Source organism: Ursus americanus, chromosome 7 (genome assembly GCF_024610735.1).
Source record: "Ursus americanus isolate L20-20 chromosome 7, mUrsAme1.1.p, whole genome shotgun sequence".
NCBI lineage: Eukaryota > Metazoa > Chordata > Mammalia > Carnivora > Ursidae > Ursus > Ursus americanus.
Genome location: NC_142133.1, coordinates 28,090,484 through 28,114,088, shown reverse-complemented (window position 1 = coordinate 28,114,088; position 23,605 = coordinate 28,090,484). Strand labels below are relative to the sequence as shown.

At 38.5% G+C, this 23,605-nt stretch overlaps 1 protein-coding gene across 4 annotated transcripts in view; it reads right to left on the bottom strand.

The window, feature by feature from the left end:
• The window catches only part of SANBR (SANT and BTB domain regulator of CSR), a 62,848-nt gene that overhangs the window by 15,892 nt on the left and 23,351 nt on the right, over positions 1–23,605 (bottom strand). For all 4 annotated transcript variants that reach the window (XM_045788045.2, XM_087863427.1, XM_045788046.2 and 1 more), the window contains 5 exons: positions 22,367–22,490; positions 19,201–19,353; positions 2,676–2,821; positions 1,818–1,917; positions 584–616 (listed from right to left, as the gene is read on the bottom strand). In XM_045788045.2, the coding sequence (XP_045644001.2) occupies positions 584–616; positions 1,818–1,917; positions 2,676–2,821; positions 19,201–19,353; positions 22,367–22,490 (556 nt within the window). The remainder of the gene's footprint in view (positions 1–583; positions 617–1,817; positions 1,918–2,675; positions 2,822–19,200; positions 19,354–22,366; positions 22,491–23,605) is intronic.

The following is a 23,605-nucleotide window of genomic DNA, read 5'->3' as shown; positions in this document are numbered from 1 at the left end:
ATCTATGTTCCTTGATATTAAGATTAAATTAAAATACAGTAATTGCCATTATTAAAGTAGTCTCATAAGCAAGGACAGGTACACATTCCCTGGATAAATGTGGTCCTGGATTATTCAACCATAGCCTCATCAGCTTCCTGCATCTACCTACCCACCCTGCTTTCTGTCATCACTGATCCAAATTCCAGTTCCATTCTTGTGAATATTGGTAGCAGATGGCAGAGTAATGGCAAATAGTTAAAAGAAAAAAAAATCAACCAACCAACCAACCAACCAACCAACCAACCAACCAACCAAATGCCTGGAATTTAATAGATTTGTTGCTTTGTTCTATGTCCTAATGTGACTTAAAAGCGACTTTTAGAAGTCATTAGGGACACTTAAGGAGTATGCAACAAGATAATGGAGTATATGTCTGTTTTTAAAAATGGCACTTTCAGTAAGTGCAAAATTACAGAAGCTGAAAAGGATAATTGCATTGAACTAAAATCTGTAAAATAAGATACTGATAAGATTCTATTAAACTAAACTTTAATTATGGAAGAAAGAGATCCATGAAAGTGGAATATAGTTCCTTACTTACCAGTTGCAGAGTCCAGTTTTTCAGTGACAAAAACTATAAGAAAGATAAAGGAATAAGAGATTAATAAATCTGCATCTAACCAGACTGTAGCTCATTTTCATGTGGAGACTGAGAAAGAGTTGAAAAAAGCTGCAAGTATAGCTCCTTTCCAGGTTGAAACATAACTTAAAACTCAGGCTGAAAATGATGTATTACAAATTTCTTGTATCTGCTGCCTATAGAAAGATGTATATGTTTACAAAAAAGAAGAAGAAGAAGAAGACGAAAGAAAATCAACACTTCCCAGTGTCATTTCCAAAGGATAAGCAAATCACATGTAGAGATAATACAACTTATTTTTTGAACTATTTCAATCACTTTTTAAAAAAGATTTATTTATTTGTTTTAGACAGAAAGAGAGCACGAGCAGAGGGAGAGAGAATCTTAAACAGACTCTGTGCAGAGCAGGACACGGGGCTCGATCTCATGACTCCTAGATCATGACCTGAGCTGAAACCAAGAGCTGGATACTTAACTGACTAGGCCATCCAAGTGCCCCTTCAATTACTTTTTAATGTTTATATTTTACTATAAATTGAGGAACCAGATTATATATGGATAGTCAAGAAATCTAATTTGCTATTTTGTATATAATTCATAAATGAATGTTAATGATCGAATATTTGCAGTCATTTCGAGTTTACAATGCATTTTACATGGAATATTTCACTTTGTCAAGTAAACACTGTCTCAACCAATACAAAGCCAGGAAGTTCACAGGCAATTGGAGATTCCCTGGTTGTCAGGAACAAGAATCAAAGGAATCACAGCTATCCAGCCCTCTGAGAAATATTTGTCTTGAAACCTTGCAAGAACTAAATGCATTCCTGATTACAATTAAAAAAAAAAAAAAGAATTTCGTACCAAAAAATTTATAGAATTAGGAAAGGACAAAATATCCCATACTATCTTCAATTCTCAAATCATTATTTGTCCATAATAAAACCTCTGAAGACCATGTTATATATTTTCCCCAAATTTAAGCTGACCAGTTATTAGTTGAGGGCAAGGAATGTGTCCTATTACCCTTAGAGTCCTACTTACTCAGCATAATACCTTGTTGTTATGATCAGGTAGTCAGTAAATGCTTATTATCTGAAAATTTCAATTTCAGTTTAAACCAGTTATTTCTGTCAAAGATTAAATATCATCAACTGTTTATATCAATAAAGAATAAGTGAAACAAGCTACTCACAGCATTGAGTTCCCCACTTTTGGGGCCCCATGGTGTATTTGGCTCCAGTAAAACATCACAATCTAGACCCTTTTCATCACAGGTACCAACCCCAGAATCACTTGAAAGAAAAAGACATTTTATGGAGAAATGTTCAATTTCACAAGAAGTTAAATGCAAATGATATCTTTTTTTATTGCAAATATTTTACAAATCGCTCTTTAGAAACACAGTTCTTGAGTATAAGGTATGCCACCTCAACATTTACATTTCTTAATTCATCTAGTGATTCCCCTAGCAGAAGACACTCCATATCGGGGAGCACCATGGCACTCCAAGCATCACACTTGTCAGGTGGTGAAATGGGCTGCTGACTGGTACTTCTGTGAGAATGGCCTTCATTAAAGGGTCCCCCACCCCCCAACCTGACATCCTGCTGCAACTGCAAAATGATAGAAGTGACTCAGAAATTATTAAACTCAAGGAGTTCAAATTCCTGCATAGATGACCTCAACCAGACTTTTTTCTAGTTCTATCAATCAAGCATTGAAGGAGGGCTTACATAAGTTGGGAAAAGAAAAACCCTCAAAAAATGAATTGCAGGTCCCAACCTTTCAATCACCAAAGACACCTTTTATTAGTTTTTCTTCCCCTTGGACCTCCAATATTTTGAAGTGTTTTTCCTATCAAATAAACACCTGCTTGCTCTTAACGAGAGCTAACATATAATATCAGTAAGCTTTCTGAAATAATGTAAACTATCTGGGGACTGACATTGATTTGGGGAAGCACCAGGGAATGGAGGATTCTGAGATGGGAAGCATGAATAAAGCTGCTGCACAGCGTTCCCCTGCCCCCACCGCCCTCGTCCTGCCTCACCTAACCGTATCCTTAGAAAAAGGCACAACAATGACATCTTTGTGTTTGTAGAGATCGTCCAGTATTCTAGCAGTTGGACAGGACGGCAAATCTCCACCTTCACCTTGATCGTGAAGAGCAACCACGTGATCCTTCACTTTACAACCCTGTCATGTAAGAGACACTGAGTTAGAGAGGTTGATTTGTTATAGAAATATTCCTGTAAAGATGATTGTATGTTTTTGTTCTTCGTTGCCCAGCCATATCATCATATCAACCATTTTACAACTTTTTCTCAAAAAAAAAAATACAGTTGATTTTTGAACGACATGGGGCTTAGGGGTGCTGATCCCCTGCACAGTCAAAGATCTACATAACTTTTTTAAAAAAGATTTATTTTAGAGAGAGAAAGACAGCGTGCACTTGCATGCGTGCGTGCGCGCGTGTGTGTGTGTGTGTATGCACAGCAGGAGGGGCAGAGGGAGAGAGAAAATCTCAAGCAGACCATGCAGAGCAGAGCCCAATCTTATGACCCTGAGACCATGACTTGAGCCAAAACTCGGATGCTTAACCAACTGAGCCATGCAGATGCCCCAAAATATGCATAACTTTTGACTCCCCCAAAACGAAACTACTAATAGCCTACTGATGACAAGAAACCTTACTGATAAACAGCTGATTAACACAAAGTTTGTGCTATAAGTATTACACACTCTATTCTTAGAATAAAGTAAGCTAAGAAAAGAGCATTAAGAAAATCATAAGGAAGAAAAAGATACGTTTATAGTACTGTATTTATCAAGAAAAACCCATGTATAAGTGGAGTCATGTAGTTCAAACCCATGTTGTTCAAGGGTCAACAGTATTCATACAGAAAAGAGCACAAAATATAAATGACCACCTTAACAAACAGCCAAAAATATTCACATAACCACCATTCACATTAAGAAATAGAATATTGCCAACACTTTAGGAGTTCCTATGGGCCCATTCCTGATTATTAACTGCCTCCCTTCTCCCAAAAGATAATCTTTATCCTGACTTGTATGGTACTCACTTCCTTGCTTTTATTCTTTTACCACTTAAGGATGTATCCCTAAATTTAGCTATAGTTTTGCCTCACTTGTTTCATTTAACGTTTTTATGACTCAACAACATCATTGCATGTAATGATAACATTTGTTTTAATGTATATTATTCCATTTATGAATATTCACAATTTGTATATCTTTTTTTTTTATTAATAATGATTTTTTATTATATTATGTTAGTCACCATACAGTACATCCCCGGTTTTCGATGTAAGGCTCGATGATTCATTAGTTGTGTATAACACCCAGTGCACCATGCAATATGTGCCCTCCTTACTACCCATCACCGGTCTATCCCATTCCCCCACCCCCCTCCCCTCTGTAGCCCTCAGTTTGTTTCTCATAGTCCATAGTCTCTCATGTTTCATTCCCCCTTCTGATTACCCCCCCTTTCTTTATCCCTTTCTTCCCCTACTGATCATTCTAATTCTTATGTTCCATAGATGAGAGAAATCATATGATAGTTGTCTTTCTCTGCTTGACTTATTTCACTAAGCATTATCTCCTCCAGTGCCGTCCATGTTGTAGCAAATGTTGAGAACTCATTCTTTCTGATTGCTGAGTAATAGTCCATTGTATATATGGACCACAACTTCTTAATCCAGTCATCTGTTGCAGGGCATCTCGGCTCCTTCCACGATTTAGCTATTGTGGACATTGCTGCTATGAACATTGGGGTGCATGTGGCCCTTCTCTTCACTACGTCTGTATCTTTGGGGTAAACACCCAGTAGTGCAATGGCTGGATCATAGGGTAGCTCAATTTTTAACTTTTTAAGGGACCTCCACATGGTTTTCCAGAGTGGCTGTACCAACTTGCATTCCCACCAACAATGTAGGAGGGATCCCCTTTCTCCACATCCTCTCCAACAATTGTTGTTTCTTGCCTTGTCTATTTTTGCCATTCTAACTGGCGTAAGGTGGTATCTCAGTGTGGTTTTGATTTGAATTTCCTTGATGGCTAATGATTTTGAACATTTTTTCATGTGTCTGTTAGCCATTTGTATGTCTTCATTGGAAAAGTGTCTGTTCATATCTTCTGCCCATTTTTTGATTTGTTTATTTGTTTCTCGTGGATTGAGTTTGAGAAGTTCTTTGTAGATCTTGGATACCAGTCCTTTATCTGTAGTGTCATTTGCAAATATATTCTCCCATTCCGTGGGCTGCCTCTTAGTTTTTCTGACTGTTTCCTTGGATGTGCAGAAACTTTTAATCTTGATGAAGTCCCATAAATTCATTTTATCTTTTGTTTCTCTTGCCTTTGGGGATATATCATGAAAAAGGTTGCTTTGGCTGATGTCGTAGAGGTTGCTGCCTATGTTCTCCTCTAGAATTTTGATGGATTCCTGTCTCACATCGAGGTCTTTCATCCATTTGGAGTTTATTTTTGTGTATGGTGTGAGATAGTGGTCAAGTTTCATTCTTTTGCATGTAGCTGTCCAATTTTCCCAGCACCATTTATTGAAGAGACTGTCTTTTTCCCACCGGATGTTTTTTCCTGCTTTATCAAATATTAGTTGCCCAAAGAGCTGAGGGTCCATTTCTGGGCTCTCTATTCTGTTCCATTGGTCTATGTGTCTGTTTTTGTGCCAGTACCATGCTGTCTTTGTGATCACAGCTTTGTAGTACAGCTCGAAATCCGGCATTGTGATGCCCCTAGCTTTGTTTTTCCTTTTCAACAGTTCCTTGGAGATTCGGGGTCTTTTCTGGTTCCATACAAATTTAAGGACTATTTGTTCCAGTTCTTTGAAAAACGTTCTCGGTATTTTGATCGGGATAGCATTGAAAGTGTAGATTGCTCTGGGTAGCATGGACATTTTAACTATGTTAATTCTTCCGATCCATGAGCATGGAATATCTTTCCATCTTTTTATGTCTTCCTCAATGTCTTTTAAGAGTGATTTATAGTTTCTAGAATAAAGGTCCTTTACGTCTCTGGTTAAGTTAATTCCAAGGTAACGTATGGTTTTTGGTGCTATTGTAAATGGGATGGATTCCCTGATTTCTCTTTCTTCGTTCTCGTTATTCGTGTACAGAAATGCAACTGATTTCTGAGCATTGATTTTGTATCCCGCCACGTTACTGAATTGCTCTATAACTTCTAATAGTTTGGGAGTGGCTTCTTTTGGGTTTTCCATATAGAGTATCATGTCGTCTGCGAAGAGAGACATTTTGACTTCTTCTTTGCCGATTTGAATACCTTTGATCCCTTTTTGTTGTCTGATTGCTGTTGCAAGGACTTCTAGTACTATGTTGAATAATAGTGGCGAGAGTGGGCATCCTTGTCGTGTTCCTGATCTTAAGGGAAAGGCTTCCAGCTTTTCCCCATTGAGAATAATATTTGCAGTAGGCTTTTCATAGATGGCTTTTATGAGATTGAGAAATGTACCTTCTATTCCTACACTCTGAAGGGTTTTAATCAGGAAAGGATGCTGTATTTTGTCAAATGCTTTTTCGGCATCGATTGAGAGGATCATATGGTTCTTGAGTCTTTTCTTGTTGATATGATGTATCACGCTGATTGATTTGCGAATATTGAACCACGCTTGCATCCCAGGTATGAATCCCACTTGATCGTGGTGGATAATCCTTTTAATGAACTGTTGGATTCTATTAGCAAGTATCTTGTTGAGGATTTTGGCGTCCATATTCATTAGGGAAATCGGTCTGTAATTCTCCTTTTTGAGGGGGTCTTTGCCTGGTTTGGGGATCAAGGTAATATTGGCCTCATAGAATGAGTTTGGTAGCTTTCCTTCTGTTTCTATTTTTTGAAATAGCTTTAGGAGAATAGGTATTATTTCTTCTTTGAATGTTTGGTAGAATTCCCCAGGAAAACCGTCCGGGCCCGGAGTTTTGTTATTTGGAAGGTTGTTTATCACTGACTCAATTTCTTCATAATTAATTGGCCTGTTTAAGAAATCAATTTCTTCCTTTTTCAATCTTGGTAGTTTATAGGTTTCCAGGAAGGATTCCATCTCTTCCAGATTGCTTAGTTTATTGGCATATAGCTGTTGATAAAAATTTCTAATAATCCTTCCAATTTCAATGGTGTTCGTCGTGACCTCTCCTTTTTCATTCATAATTTTAATAATCTGGGTCCTTTCTCTTTTCTTTTGGATAAGTCTTGCCAGTGGTCTGTCAATTTTATTGATTCTCTCCAAGAACCAGCTTCTAGTCCTGTTGATCTGCTCTACTGTACTTCTGGTTTCTGCTTGATTGATTTCAGCTTTAATTTTGGTCAACTGCTTCCTTGTGCGTGGATTAGGCCTGTCCCTCTGTTGCTGTTCCAGCTTCTTGAGGTGAGAATATAAAAACTGCATTTTAGATTTTTCTATTCTTTTGAGTGAGGCTTGGATGGCTATGTATTTCCCCCTTAGGACTGCCTTTGCAGTATCCCATAGGTTTTGGACTGTTGTATTTTCATTCTCATTGGTCTCCATAAATTGTTTAATTTGATTTTTGATTTCCTGGTTTATCGAGTCATTCCTGAGCCGGATGGTTCTTAGTCTCCAAGTGTTTGAGTTTCTTCCAAATTTTTCCTTGTGGTTGAGTTCCAATTTCAGAGCGTTGTGGTCTGAGAATATGCAGGGGATAATTTCAATCTTTTGGTATCGGCTGAGACCTGTTTTGTGTCCCAGAACATGGTCTATTCTTGAAAATGTTCCATGGGCATTAGAATAGAATGAGTATTCTTTGGTTCTGGGGTGTAGTGTTCTATATATATCTAAGAGGTCCAACTCGTCGAGTATGGCCTTCAAAGCCTTTGATTCTTTGCTTAGTTTTTGCCAGGGTGTTCTGTCTATTTCTGAGAGTGGAGTGTTGAGGTCCCCTACTATTAATGTATTTTTATCTATATGTCTCTTTATTCTGGTTAAGAGTTGGCTTGTGTATCTTGCTGCTCCCCTGTTGGGGGCATATATATTTATAATTGTCATATCCACTTGTTGAATACTTCCTTTAAGAATAATATAGTGCCCTTCTGCATCTCTAACTATAGTCTGTAGTTTAAAATCCAATTTATCTGATATGAGAATTGCTACCCCAGCTTTCTTTTGAGGTCCATTTGCGTGAAAGATGGTACTCCATCCCCTTACTCTCAGTCTGAATGCATCTTTGGGTTCGAAATGAGTCTCTTGTAGACAGCAAATGGATGGGTCATTTCTTTTTATCCAATCTGCAACCCTGTGGCATTAATGGGAGCATTTAAGCCATTAACATTAAGACTGAGTACTGAGAGATATGCTTTTAATTCTGCCATGTTGTCAGTAAAGTCTTTGTTTGTATTGGCTGTGACTTTCTGTTCTGTATCACTCTTGGGGCCTTTTTACTTTTATAGAACCCCCCGTAATACCTCCTGTAGGGCTGGTTTCGTGGTTACGAAATTGGCTAGTGACTGTCGATTCTGAAATGTCTTTATTTCTCCATCAATTCTGAATGACAGCCTTGCTGGATAAAGGATCCTTGGCTGCATGTTTTTCTCTGAAAGAGCTTTAAAAATGCTCCCCCAACCCTTTCTCTCATTCCAGGTCTGTGTAGACAGGTCTGATGTAATTCTGATGCCTTTGCCTTGGTACGTGAGAAATTTCTTTGCCCTGGCCGCTTTCAATACTGTTTCCTTGGATCTCATATTTGCGAATTGCACTATGACGTGACGTGGTGTAGGTCTGTCATGGTTGAGCTTGGGAGGGGTCCTCTCTGCCTCTTGGACACGAATTTTTGTTTCCCTTGCTAGATTAGGGAAGTTTTCAGCTACAATTTGTTCAAATATCTCTTCTAGACCTCTGTTTTTCTCCACCCCCTCGGGGATGCCGATGATTCTAACATTGGATCGTTTCGTTGAGTCAGTAATCTCCCGTAGCCAACATTCGTGGGCGTGGATTTTTTTAAGACCATCTTCTATTTTTATTTTTTCCTCTATTAACCCATCCTCCAATTCACTAACCCTTTCCTCCGCTTCCGTGACCCTGGCCGTCAGAGCCTCTAGTTTTGCCTGCATTTGGCTCATAGAATTTTTAATTTCTGTCAAATTCACTCTCATTTCCGCCCTTAGGGATTGTATATTCTCAGTAATATTTTCCTGAATACTTTTTTCAAGTCTACTCATTATCTTGACCATTGTTACTCTGAATTCCATTTCTGATAATTTGGTTACATCCATATCCGTTACTTCTGTGGCAGAGGCCACTGACTCACTGTCTTTTCTTTGCTGGGGGGGGGGGCTTCTCCTTCTTGTCATTCTGATGAAGAGAGGTTGCGGGGTTTCCAGAGCCCAAAATTATTGACTGGGTCCCAGGCCGTGCCCCTTGTTTTATAGGGATCTTAGAGATGTGGGCTTCTTCTTTAAAGATTTTATTTATTTACTTATCTGAGAGAGGGAGACAGACAGTCAGCAAGAACGAAACAGAAGCAGGGGAGTGAGAGAGGAAGAAGCAGGCTCCCAGCGGAGGAGCCCGATGAGGGACTCCTTTCCGGAACGCTGGGATCACGCCCTAAGCCGGAGACAGGCGCTCAATGCCTGCACCACCCAGGCGCCTGGGTTGTGGGCTTCTTGATTTTTCAGCCTGCCTTCTGTGTTCTGGGGGAGGGGCCTGCCGTGCCGATACTCAGGCAACCCTGTTTGGTTAGAGTCTCCGTGTCCCCTGCGAGGGAGGATGGGGATGGGCACTCTCTGAGCCGGTATTTCCAGGCTTTTGTTCTCTGGCGGCTTTCCCTGGCGGCCGGCTATGCCTCTTCTGAGAGTCAGAGCAGCAGAGGCTGCATTGTCACAGAACAGAGGGATTGCGGCCCGTTCTCCACTGATGTTCGGGCCACTTTAACTCTGTTACTGTTGGGTGCTGCTCAACCCTGCAGCGTCCCGGGATGTGCGCACCAACCCGGCGTCCCTGCCCTCACTTCCAGGGCCTGCGCGTCTCTGTCCTTTGTGTTTCTAATGCCGCCAGCCACCGGCCGCCCCGCGCACTCCCGGGTCTCCCGGTCTCAGTCTATGCCCAGTGAGCACACCTCGATTCCGGAGTTTCGTGAGAAGCCTGGTGGCACGCGCACCCGGTTCAGGGTCTCAGTCTGCTGTTTCGCGGGTGCCGACCGCGAGTCCGCCCGCTCCCCCGTGCAGGTGGCCCGCCAGCCGCCAGCCGCCCTGTGCGCGCTCCGGGAGTTCCCGGTCTCAGTCTGGATCCCGTGAGCACACCGGGATTCCGGTGTTCCGGGAGATGCCTGGTGGCGCGCGCGTTCACGGCTCACCGGTCTCAGTCCGCTCTCTCGCGGGTGCCCTCTGTGAGTCCGCCCGCTCCCCCGTGCAGGTGGCTGCCGCTTCCCGGAGCCCAAACGCGGCGGCTCCCTCCCCCTTCCTTTTGTCTTCCGATATCCGTGCACGGTTTACAGCTCCCCTCTTGGTACCTCAATACTCAGCGCTGGAGATGTTCATTTGTAGAGATCCAGATGCATCATCCTGCGTCTCAGGCTGATTCCGTGGTTATTTAGGCTGGTCTGGTACCTATCCAGCTCGACTCAGGGGACCGGCTGAAAAAGGGGTCCCCTACTCCTCCGCCATCTTAACTCATCTCCACCACAATTTGTATATCTATTCTATAGTTGATTGTTTCCAGTTTGGAGCTGTTACAAATAATACTGCTATGAACATTCTTCTACGTTTCCTGGTGTAAAAGTGCTCATAGGTACCAAATTATATTACTATCAGCAGAGTGTGAGAGTTACTACTCTACATACTCACTAACACTTGGTGAGACATTTTAATCTTAGTCATTCTGGTGAGCATGTAGTAGAATCTCATTGTGCTTTGAATTTGTATTTCCCCAATTACATATGATGTTGAGCCCCTTTTCGTGTTTACGGGACAGCTAAATGTCTTCTTGTGTGAAGTTCCTATTGCTATTTTCTTATTGATTTGTAAGAGCTGAAAAAAATCTTAATATGGACCTTTTATGGATATGTTTTGCTAATATTGGTCCTACCTATGAGTTTGTCTCCTCTGTTTAAGTTTTTTTAATGTAGGTGATGTACTTGAGTTTAAAATCTCTTCCTTGGGGTACCTGGCTGGCTCAGTTGGTAGAGCATGCAACTCTTGATCTTGGGTTCATGAGTTCGAGCCCCAAGCTGGGTATAGAGTTTACTTTAAAAAAAAAAAACAAACTCTTCCTTTATGGTATTATCTTTTTTAAAAAACCACACACAACCATTTTATTTATTTATTTGAGAGAGAGCAAGAGAGAGAGAGAAGGAGCGTGATGCGGGGCTTGATCCCAGGACCCTAGGATCATGACCTGAGCTGAAGGCAGATGCTTAACTGACTGAGCGACCCAGGCACCCCAGTACTATCTTTTAATAGCTTTATTAGTTCTCCTTTCACATATAGATCCTTTTTTTTGTGAGTAGTTTGGGACAGATTCCATTTCCATTTTTTCCCCCATATGGATATCCCAATGTTCCAGCACCTCTTACCAAAAAGTGTATCCTTTGCTCTCTGCTCTATAATGCCACCTCTGTCACAGTCAAGTATCCAGGTGGCTCTGAGTATTCTCTTCTATCGGTCCATCCATCTACTCTTCACCAGTATCACTCTATTACCAAAGCTTTGTAATAAATCTTCACATTGGACAGAGCCAGAACTTCTACCTTTGTGTTCTTTGAGAGTATCTTAGCTATCCTTGGCCCTTTTCATTTCCACATACATTGGAATCAGCTCAGCAAAGTTCCCAATAAAAATCTGTTAGTATGTTTATTGAGATTGTATTGATCTATACAGGCCAGTTTGGGGAACATTTACATCTTTATAACATTGAGTTTTCCAATCTATGAACATGGTATAACAATCCATTTTCTAGTTTTATTTTCTCTCATTAATGTTTTATGTTCTTTATGTAGAGTTCTTGCACATATTCTATTAGATTTAATCCTAGGTACTTGATTTTTTGAGGCGACCTACTATAAATGGTTTCTTTTTATAAATTTCGTCTTCTATCATTGGTTGGTTTATAGAAATACAATTGGTTTCTATAAATGATTTTTAATAGATCTTAAATTCCTATTAATTCTAATAATTCATCTAGATTCCTCAGGATTTTCTATGTTCACAATGTCATCTGCAAATTATGACAATTCCTTTTCAATCCTTATACCTTTTAATTTCTTTTTCTTGTATTAATATAATGCTAGGACATCCAGTTCAATTTGAATAAAAGTGTGGTGACAATGGGCATCCTTATTGTACTTCCAATTTCAAAGAAAAAGTTTTCTACATTTCACCATTAAGTGTGATATTTGCTTTTAGTAGTATAGTATCTATTCTTTATTGGATTATGTAATTTCCCCTTTATTTTTAAATTTGGTAAGAATTTTTTTTTTATCATTCTTCCCATTTCCATTATATACATTAATTAAGAAGTTATACATTCTTCTATTCTTTCAGTGATTACCCTAGAACTTTTTTTTTTTTTTAAGTTATTTATTTGACAGAGATAGAGACAGCCAGCGATAGAGGGAACACAAGCAGGGGGAGTGGGAGAGGAAGAAGCAGGCTTCCAGCGGAGGAGCCTGATATGGGGCTCGATCCCAGAACGCTGGGATCACGCCCTGAGCCAAAGGCAGACGCTTAACGACTGAGTCACCCAGGCGCCCCTACCCTAGAACTTTTAAAATGACCTATCAAAGTCTGATTTGTTAATACTTCCCCTTTTAAATAATGTAAGACCTTTTGAACTGTAAGACCTCCATTTCACCACCCTTCTAATCTTTAGGGTATTGCTATGGGTTTTTAAATTATATATTAAAATAAATAGTATGTATCAATTACTTTTACATTTTCTCTCTTATTAATATAATTATATGTTTATTAGAAACACACACATATGAAGCTTTACCATCATTGTTTATACAGTTGATGTTCATTTACATTTACCAATATATTAATTTCTTTCTTTGGTCTTCATTCCTTCCTGTATCTTGAGAACACCATTAGTATTTCCTTTAAAGCAGTTTGCTTATCTCTCCCCCTGCTTGCACTTTCTCTCTCTCTCTCTCAAATAAATAAATAAATAAATAAAATCTTTAAAGCAGTTTGCTGATTACAAATTCCTTCAGTTTTTCTTTGACTAAAAATATCTTTATTTTGCCTTCATTCTTAAAGGATATTTAAGAAAGGCATAGATTTCTAGATTGTTAACTATTTCTTTTGGCACACTGAAGACCAAATAGACTATACTCAGGCTTCCACAGCTACTGCTGAGATGTGAACTCTAATTAATGATGTTTTGAAGAGTCTGTATTTTTTCTATCTGGCTGCTTTTAAATGTTCTGTTTTTTTGTTTTCTGCAGTTTCACCATGATATGTGCAGATATGGATTTCCTATTATTTTATTGGGAATCACTGGACTTTTTTTTCCATTTTTATTTTAATTCCAGTTAGTTAACATATAGTGTTATATTAGTTTCAGGTATACAATACAGTGATTCAACAATTCCATACAAGGGAATCACTGGAATTCTCGAATATATAATATTTTTCAATAATTCTGAAATATCAGCCATTATCTCTTCAAATTTTGCCTCGGATATATTCTTTTTTTCTATTAGGGATTCCATTAAAAATTTAGTCTTCCTCACATGAAAAGACAAGTACTATGGAATTCCATTACATGAGGTATTTAGAATATTCACAATTTACAGGTACAGAAAATAGAATGAGAGTTGCCAGGTGCCAAAGGGAAGGAGAATGGAGACTGTTGGCTACGGAGTTTCAGTTCTTGCAAGAGGAAAGAGTTCTAGAGCCTGGCTGCATAACAGTGTGAACATATTTAATGCTACTGAGCTATACACTTAAAAATGGTTAAGACGGCAAATTTTATGTTTATTTTACCACAATTTAAAAAAGGACACGCACTCTCTAAGTCTCTTACTTTTATATTTCTCATCAATTTGTCTCTCTGTGCTTCATTCTGGATAGTTTCTTCTTTTATCTTCCAATTCACTAATTTCTCAGTTGTATCTAATCTCCTGTTAAATTTGCCACTGAGCTTAAATTTGTTATAATTTTTTTTTAGTTCTAGCATTTCTATTTGTTTTTTTTTTTAAAGATTTTATTTATGGGGTGCCTGGGTGACTCAGTCGGTTAAGCAACTGCCTTCGGCTCAGGCCATGGTCTCAGGGTCCTGATCCTTGTGCTCTCTTGCTGTCAAATCAATAAATAAAATCTTTAAAATTTATTTATTTATTTATTTATTTGAGATTAAGAGAGAGAGAGAGCACAAGCAGCGAGTAGGGGCAGAGGGAGAGGGAGAAGCAGGCTCCCTACTGAGCAGGGACCCTGACCTGGGGCTGGATCCCAGGACCCTGGAACCATGACACGAGTGGAAGGCAGATGCTTAACTGACTGAGCCACCCAAGTGCCCCTATTTATTTTTATTTAAACCCTCTTTGTCATTTTTTTAAAAAAAGATTTATTTATTTATTTATTTGACAGAGATAGAGACAGCCAGTGAGAGAGGGAACACAAGCAGGGGGAGTGGGAGAGGAAGAAGCAGGCTCATAGCAGAGGAGCCTGATGTGGGGCTCGATCCCAGAACGCCAGGATCACGCCCTGAGCCAAAGGCAGACGCTTAACCGCTGTGCCACCCAGGCGCCCCTCTTTGTCATTTTTTAAAAGATTTATTTATTTATTTGAGAGAGAGCAAGAGCAGGGGGAGGGGCAGAGAGAGAGAGAATCCTTCAGCAGACTCCCTGCTGAGTGCAGAGCCCAACACGGTGCTCAATCCTGTGACCCTGAGATCATGACCTGAGCTGAAATCAAGAGTCGGACACCCAGCCAACTGAGCCACACAGGCACCCCTTATCATTTTTTATAGTTTATAATTCCCCGCCAAAAATTTCCAAGCTTGGCTTCTATCAACTTAAACTAGTAATCTTATTTATTTTATAGTCTGTGTCAATAATTCCAATATTTATAGTTCCTGTGGTTTGATTTTGTGGCATAAGTTCTGCTGTTCCCCTTCTTGGTAAATTACTTTCATCTATGTCAGGTTATCTTTGTATGTTGAATATTTTATTTAAAAAAAACTGTCTGTAGGGCGCCTGGGTGGCTTAGTCGGTTAGGTGTCTACCTTCAGCTCAGGTCATGATCTTAGGGTTCTGAGATTGAGCCCCGCATCGGGCTCTCTGCTCAGGGGGGAGTCTGCTTCTTCCTCTGTCTGCTGCTAATCCCTGCCCCCGCTTGTGCTCTCTCTGTCAAATAAATAAATAAAATCTTTAAAAAATAAAGAAATAATCTGAGGTGTAGAATAATGTTATTTTCCTTCAAAGAGAATTTTTACTGCTTTTGCCAGGTGCCTGGAAACAATAGCAATCCAAGATGACCTTAATCCAAGTTCAGGACTTGAAATTTCCTAGGCCATGCAACTGAATCAAAGCCAGGCTGCTATCCAGGCAAGGAATAGCTTACTTCTGATTTAATCTTATTTTCTTTGGATCCCAACTGAAAGTGCAAGGGTGGGAATGTTATTCATTACTAACTCCATTCTTCTAGACCTTGGACACTGACTATTACCCAAAATTCTGATACGGCACCTAAAGATCAGCCCAGCCTCTTAGCCATTTTTTCCAGACTGGTATTTGCTCCCAGGACAAAAATGGCCCTGAGTGCTGGCTCCCTTAGGGTTTCTATCATTTCCTGTACCTTAACACTAATTCCTCATTATTAGCTCTTTGATGCTTTTAATATAATCTTTATATTTATATTTAATCCACCTTTTTTAGTTGCCTTTTGATGGGAGGATTAGTCTGAATTACTTGGTCTGCCCTTACTAGAAATATAAATCACCATATGAGCTGTTTTTTTTTTTTTTTTTAAAGATTTTATTTATTTATTCGACAGAGACAGCCAGCGAGAGAGGGAACACAAGCAGGGGGAGTGGGAGAGGAAGAAGCAGGCTCCTAGCGGAGGAGCCTGATGTGGGGCTCGATCCCATAACGCCGGGATCACGCCCTGAGCTGAAGGCAGATGCTTAACCGCTGTGCCACCCAGGCGCCCCACCATATGAGCTGTTTAGATTTCACTTAGCCTAAGAAATCACCTCAACAATATCCATGATGTCACGTACAAGATTTATCATACAGTTTAATTACTATTTATTCCTCCCTGTCTCATGATGAATGGAATATAAGGGGTTAATACAACCAGTAAACAGACAATGACAAGACAAAGAATCACAACTTTTAGTATTGTTTACAACAATGTGAATGTGATAGTTAAAGCAGAAACAGCATAACCACAAAGAAATGCAATGACTAAAAATCATATTACTGTAAAACATAACCATGAATTAATAAACTTCTTGGGCCTATCAAAGCTATCCCATTTTGCTTAAAGTGTCATACCCAATTTAAATTGCTTTGTACGTAAAGCATCTACCTAACATTAAATACAAACATTATGTGGGTAACCTATTACCTCACCAATAAAACTTCTGACTAATCGAAGTTGGTGATTGATTGCAAATACAACAAACTACCTTTCAGCTTAAATCCCTTGATCCATCATTACAATAACATTCATGCTAATACCCCAAATTCCTTGGCCCTAAATCTCATCATACCCATCTGGTAAAACCCCAAACTGGATGAGCTCAATGACCCATTTTCTCCATGTTTGCCCTCAAGCAGCTTAGCGCTGCCGGAGAGAGTGACATAAAAGGCATGTTGGATTTCACTGTAAATTTATGATTACTAATCTCTGATGGGCTCTCAAATTGCTTACAACCTTTCTCTGGAAAATTCACTCTCATATTTTCCAAATAAACTATTTCAAACTTTCAATACTGCCTTCAAACCTTGGAACCTTCCCTCTTCCACCTCATTCTTAGCAGGTGGTTTTTCCTCCTACTTTATAGAGAAGAAAAGCATTAAGGTTGGAAAAACATATCCAAATGATAAAAACACAATTTTACTAATAACTGCAACCACCCTACTCTTTCTCTACTGTTAAACAGAGGAACTGCCCTTCCTCTTGTCTAAACGAATACTGCCTCATAACCTTATACCATCAACCTCTCCTCCCCAAATGGATCCTTCCCACTGACTTTAAAGAAGATCTCTTCTATTAAAACAAAATAAAGCAGAAACAATAACCAGATACCTATAATGTAATTACTGACTTACCTTCTCCCTTTCTCAAATTTCCCAAAAGAGCTGCTATTCACACTCTCCATATCTGGTCTCACTCCCTTCACAACCCACACCAACCTGGCTTTGGGATTTAGCACTCCACCAAAACAGACCCTCACACATGAATTCCAGGTTACCAAAGTTAAAGGACACATTTCTTTCATTATTTTATCTAACCTCTTGGCCATATTTGGCATCATGGACCACTTTCTCTTTCTTAAATACTACTTCTTTGATTTTCATGACAACATCCTTGGTTTTCCTCCTACAATTCCTGCTGCTCCTGATCACTGTCTTTTGCAGGCTTGTGCTTTGCTACCCAGCCATTAAATTCTGGGAGTTTCTTTAGGCTCTGCTGTAGGCTCTCTGATCTCCTTATGCTCACCTATACCTACTGGTTTCAATTCTTACTTATTTGCAAGAAGACTTAAAATTATCACCTCCAGGTAGTCAATTCTCTGAGCACCAAAACCCGCATATCTAATACTCTTGGCCTGGTTGTCTCCTAAAACACCTCAATCTCAAAATGTCCAAAACAGAACTCATGAGCTTCTCTCCAAACCCAATTCCCTTCTTGTTTCCTCCTTAGTAGATGGCACTACCACTATCCAGTAGCACAAGCAAGAAACGGGGTTATCCTTGACTTCTTCCTCTGTGATGTAATCCATCAAACCATTTCAGTTTTACCTCCTAAATACTGAATTCATCTCTACAACCCTAGGCCAAGCTACCACCATCTCTCTCTAAGACTAGGCAGTAACTCCTCTTGTACTTGACTACACTTATTATTTCTGCCACTCTCCACACTGCAACTGATCTTCAAAACCCAAAATAAAGAAAAAACATGGCCTACAAGGTCCTGCCCCTGCATGGCCTAACACCTATTTACCTTGCCAGCCTTTTCTTAAACTACGTAGACGGTTTCGTTCAGTCTCTCTCATTCACTGTGTTCCTTTTGGCCTTGGTATTCAGACTGAAGTGCTCTCTCCCTCCTCTTTGCCTCACATACTCCTACCCACCCTTCAGATTTCAGCCGAATGCCAACTCCTTGACTTCAATGCCCAGGTCAGACCAACCTATTATAGACATTTATGGCCCTGCATACTTTTTCAAACAGTTCTTTGCATGCTTTTTTTCCCCTTTTGATACTACTGCATGAACTATAAGCTCCACGAAGGGAGAAACTATCTAATTTTACAGAAATTAGATTATTCTCTGCCTTGCACAGTGAGTGACACACCTGCGGTGCTTTATAAATAACTGTTGTATGGATGAGGGGGAGGAAGCGCTTTAGGTTCTTTTCCTGCACTGATGAAATTTACACATTTTCAAAAGTGTTAGTGATCAAGGACTCTAGCCTACAGCAACACCCACATATTGTACCAAGATATATGTGCAAGGATGTTCATTACAACACTGTAATACCATCTGGAAACAACATAAATGTTCATCGATAGGAGGATGGTTAAATAAAATGTGATGTATGTACGGCTTAGGATATCACACAGCAGTAAAAGAAATGACAGAAAAATAACCTAGGTATATTGTTGATTGAAAAGGGCAAGTTACAGAATAATACGAACAGTATGATCCTATTTCCAATATAAAAAACTGCGTATAATTTGAGCCTGAAATGTATAAAACAGGGGCACCTGGGTGGCTCAGTTGGTTAAGCATCGGCCTTCAGCTCAGGTCATGATCTCAGGGTCCTGGGATCAAGCCCCACGTCAGGCTCCCTGCTCAGCAGGGAGTCTGCTTCTCCCTTTCCCACTGTCCTACCCCCTGCTTGTGCATGCTCTCTCTCTCTCTCATAAATAAAATCTTAAAAAAAGACAGAGAGAAGGGAAGAAAACCTAATATTAAAAAAAATGTATAAAACAAAGTCTGAAAGGAAACCGTTAACTGTGGTTACCTCGAAGAAAAGATGCAGAACAAGGGAGTGGTGTAAAGAGGGACTTCTACTTTTAACTATACTTATTTTTGTATTGTTTAAAGTCTTTCTTATGTGAATGTATCACCTTTATGCTTTAAAAACAATAAAAGGGGAAAAGATTAAATAAACAGTGTTAATGAGCACTGTAACTACAAACAGGCAACATCCAAAACTCGCCTTTGCAGGGGCACCTGGCTGGCTCCGTTGGTGGAGCATGAGACTCCTGATCATGAGGTCGTAAGTTCAAGCCCCATGTTGAGTGCAGAGATTACTTGAAAAAATAAAATCTTTTTTTTTTAATAAAATATTTAAAACAAACAAACCACACACACTCAAAAAAAAACCCCAAAATTTACCTTTGTAAGCTGAGTGGGATCAAACCGAAGAACCTTTTGGTTACAGCAGGGATAAATACCAGTGCCAACAGTACTCAGTGAACTTGCTGCAGTAGGATAAACCACTGTTTCCGAGTGATATTGACAATGTGAAAATTCTATACACAGAAAAGCCTGAATAAAAGAAATATATAAAATCAATCATTATTCCCACAATGAAATTATACACCTCAAAAAACTTTACTCAGGACTACATAATGTATGTCCCATTTATTTTTTTTTTTACTTTTTTTAAAAAAGATTTTGATTGTTTATTTGAGAGAGCGAGAGACAACGTGAGCGGGGGAAGGGGTAGGGGGAGAGGGAGAAGACTCCTCACTGAGCAGAGAGCCCAATGCAGGACTCAACCCAGGACCCTGGGATCATGACCTGACCGAGCCACCCAGATGCCTGTGTATATTCCATTTAAATAACATGTACAGAAAAGGCAAATCTCTAGAGACACAAAGTAGATTAGTGGTTGCCTGGGGTTGAAGATAAACTGGGGAATGGCAGCAAATGGACACAAGGGACCTTTTTGGAACGATGGAAATGTACTAAAACTGGATGTTGGTGATGGATGCACAACTCTGTGAACTTACTAAAAATCAGTGAATTGTACACTTGAATGAATTTTATGGCAGGTAATTACATCTCCATGAAGCTATTAAAAGCAAAAACTAATCATTTTATTCGAAATCCAAGTGCATTAAAGTGATCTTGACATACATCTGATTTTATAAATGGCTAATCAAATAAAAAGTTTTCCAAAGAAAAAACGAAATAAATTTTGCCTTGCTTGATTACTCTTTGACATTTTTTTATGGTAAATATTTAGCACCAATCTTAATGAAAACTATGTAATAACTTTAAATTGTTGAATAGTAGAATTTTAATAATAAAATAAAGAGTTTTCAGATATGTTTACAAGTTGATAAAATAAAGAACAACATTAACAATTTTAAGCACTGATTTTGAACATAAAAGCATAAAACACAGTCTATAATTCCAAATTCTTAGTCGTTAGTTCTAATTATGATTTTTAAACAGTTTTTAATTAAAAAATTTTTTGAGTCTGGGAGTGCCCCTAAGGTGGCTCAGTCAGTTAATCAGCCAACTCTTGATTTCGGTTCAGGTCGTGATCTCAGGGACCTTAGATTGAGCCCCACATTAGGCTCTGTACTCAGCAAGGAGTCTGCTTGAGGATTTTTTCTCTCCCGCTGGCCCTTGCCGCCCCCACTCTCTCTCTTTCTAAAATAAATAAATAAATAATACATTTTCAAAGCATTTTTTGAGTCTGATAAAAGCTAGAAGGTGCTTACTCATACACAAAATATTTTGCATATGAACTATTATGAGTTTATAAACTCTCCATAATAAATACTATAAATCAATATTCAATTTGGTATAAAGAAGTGAAAAAATTCCCTCATGTTTTCTGTGTTCTGACATGCTTAACAAGTCAGATTTTAGAAGTTTGATATCCTTGATTATTACTGATATTCCACTGTAGGGAGTATCAACTAAGTACCCATTAAGTTTAAAAAACAAAAAAATCCACCCTCAAACCCAACCTAACAATAAATAGTGCTAGTGAGGATGTGGAACAACCAGAACTCTCCTACATAGCTGGCAAGAATGCAAAATGACTCAAGGACTTTTAGAAACTGTTAGGTGTGATAAATGTTAAGCTTACATTAACCACACAATCTGGCAATCCTACTTCTAGGTAATAACTCAAGAGAAATGAAAACATATGTTCACATGAAAGCCTGTATGGAAATGTTTATACCTTCTTTTTTCATAATGGCCGTAAATTAGAAACACTATAAAGCCCTTCACAGGTGAGTGGATAAACATACTGTGATACATTTATACAATGGGTTACTATCTAGCACTAAAAAGAAATAAACTGACACATAAAACAATGTGAATAAATTTCAAATCCATTTGCTAAGTAAAAGAAGCCAGATCAAAAAGCCAAATACAGTATGATTCTATTTATATGGCATTCTGGAAAAGCCAAAACTATAGGGACAGTAAACAGATCAGTGTTGCTGGAGGCTGGGGTGGAAGAAAGAACTGAGAAAGGCCAGGGGAATTTCTAGCCTGATGGAAGTGGCTTATGCCCTGACTGTGGTGGTAGTTACACGACTATATGGGTTTGTCAAACCTCATAAAAAAGGATGAATTTTACTGTATAAGGATAAATTTTACTAAATGAATGCTATATTTCAACAAATCCAATTTAAAAAATTGTAGGGATTGGAAGTCTATTGGGTGGAAACTTACATAGTTTGAAAAAACTCACCCTGATGGTTTTGATAAGCTGCTCTTCCTTCCAGCTACTGAAAATTGTTACTCAAGTGAGAGAGGAAAATTACTGGAGTCAGGGAGACATTAGGGATTCATAAAAAATTTATGTAGAACACTCTGGATTTATACCTAAGACTAATTAGGAATGACGTGACTTACAAAGATCAATACTTATTCTATAAAAGGATTTATTATAGGTACCTTCAAATAACAAGCTTTCTTGTGCTTTTATTACAGATTTCATTTATTAAGAAAAAAATAAACAAAATCTTTTAACCTTTTTGGGAACACAACTGCTACAGTAAGAAGAGCACATATCAATAGTACTGTTTCTACAGAGAGCTTCTGAATTTCTAAAGAAATTAATGGGCTAACAGAGAAACAGTTTGGCTCGAAATAATTGAAGGTAGTAAAGATTTTGGGTTTTTTTTCACTGAAAAAATAGATTTGGTCACTTAAAACCTGTTGATTTTCTAAAAATTAGGCAAGGCATGATTGTTTCAGCAATGAAAATAAAAAGGAGGATGAAGATACACAGTGAGAGACACAAAACCAGATGCAAGCAATGTTTATTAGTGCCATTATTTTTGCCACTAGTTTCTTTAAAAAGATGTCAGATGTTGTCCAAATACAATCAAACATACTAATTAATTATATTAAAAGAGCCTGCTATGCCAGGCATCTGGCTGGCTCAGTTGGTAGCGCATGCAATGCTTGATCTCAGGGTTGAGTTCGAGCCCGAGATGTAGAGATTAAAAATAAAATTTTAAGAAAAAAACGGGCCTGCTATGAATGTTTGCAGAGAAAAATATTCTTTTTTAAAAAAACTCACCTGATAACATCTTGAACAAGTTAGCCAGTTGACTGTTCCCCACAAGCGCCAATATACATCTCTCCAAGATTTTAATTCTTCAAAAAGACTATTCAAATACTCATGAACATCCCAAGTCTTATCCCTGGGGAAAAGAGCCTCAATTATTACATTATTTTACAAGCAAGTAATGTAAACAATTTGTTTTAAGCAAATGTTTTTAAATTTGTGGCTAATTTCCAAAAACATTCCCCAAATGATAGCTGTGGGATGGACTACATTGAAAGTAGAAAAAAATTTCATTTGGGAGTTTGTTTATTCTCTTTTTCTGTGGACATCAGAAAAAGATATGATGGGGCGCCTGGGTAGCGCAGTCGTTAAAGCGTCTGCCTTCGGCTCAGGGCGTGATCCCGGCGTATCGGGATCGAGTCCCACATCAGGCTCCTCCGCTATGAGCCTGCTTCTTCCTCTCCCACTCCCCCTGCTGTGTTCCCTCTCTCGCTGGCTGTCTCTCTGTTAAATAAATAAATAAAAAAATCTTAAAAAAAAAAAAAAAAAAAAAAAAAAAAGAAAAAGATATGAAAGATTGAATGCCAAATTATTTTGCTAAACTATATATGCTAAACTAGATAATTATTTTGTTAAACTATATTAAATAGGGTTTGAGCAGGCTAACAGTTGGGACTTAGGCATATGATGCTAAGTAGAACATTTATTCTAATTGTACATACTGTAAAATAAGTTACTAATCATTGGTGATTCTAAACATTTCTTTATATTATTTTCAAAAGGCATTCTCAAGTAATTGAGTAATACAGTCATATATAATCAGGTCTTGGTGACACACATTTTGAAGTTAATATAAATTTAAAACATAGCGAAGGCTTAAAACCCTATTTGCTATGTCCATATGTAACTCAAGTTCCTATTTTTTCCAAGTCCCTTAATCATTTTGAACTTTTGCTATCTTTGTCCTTAGTTCAACAAATAACAAAATGTCATGACATTATTACAAATTGCATAGGCGCATCTGTTTTAATTAAAGACAACGGAAAAAATGTCATCAACAGCTGACTTATAGGAACATAAATAAAACAACAAAAATGGATGTTGAAGTCAATATCAATTTTTTCACATACTTTATAGTTATTGCTGCCAGAATGGAAGTGCTTTCCAAAAAATGAAATCAAGTCTCAAGACAAAAAAGTATAAAACCCCAGGTGCTTATAATAACTAATGAAGATTCCCCTGATTATTGTA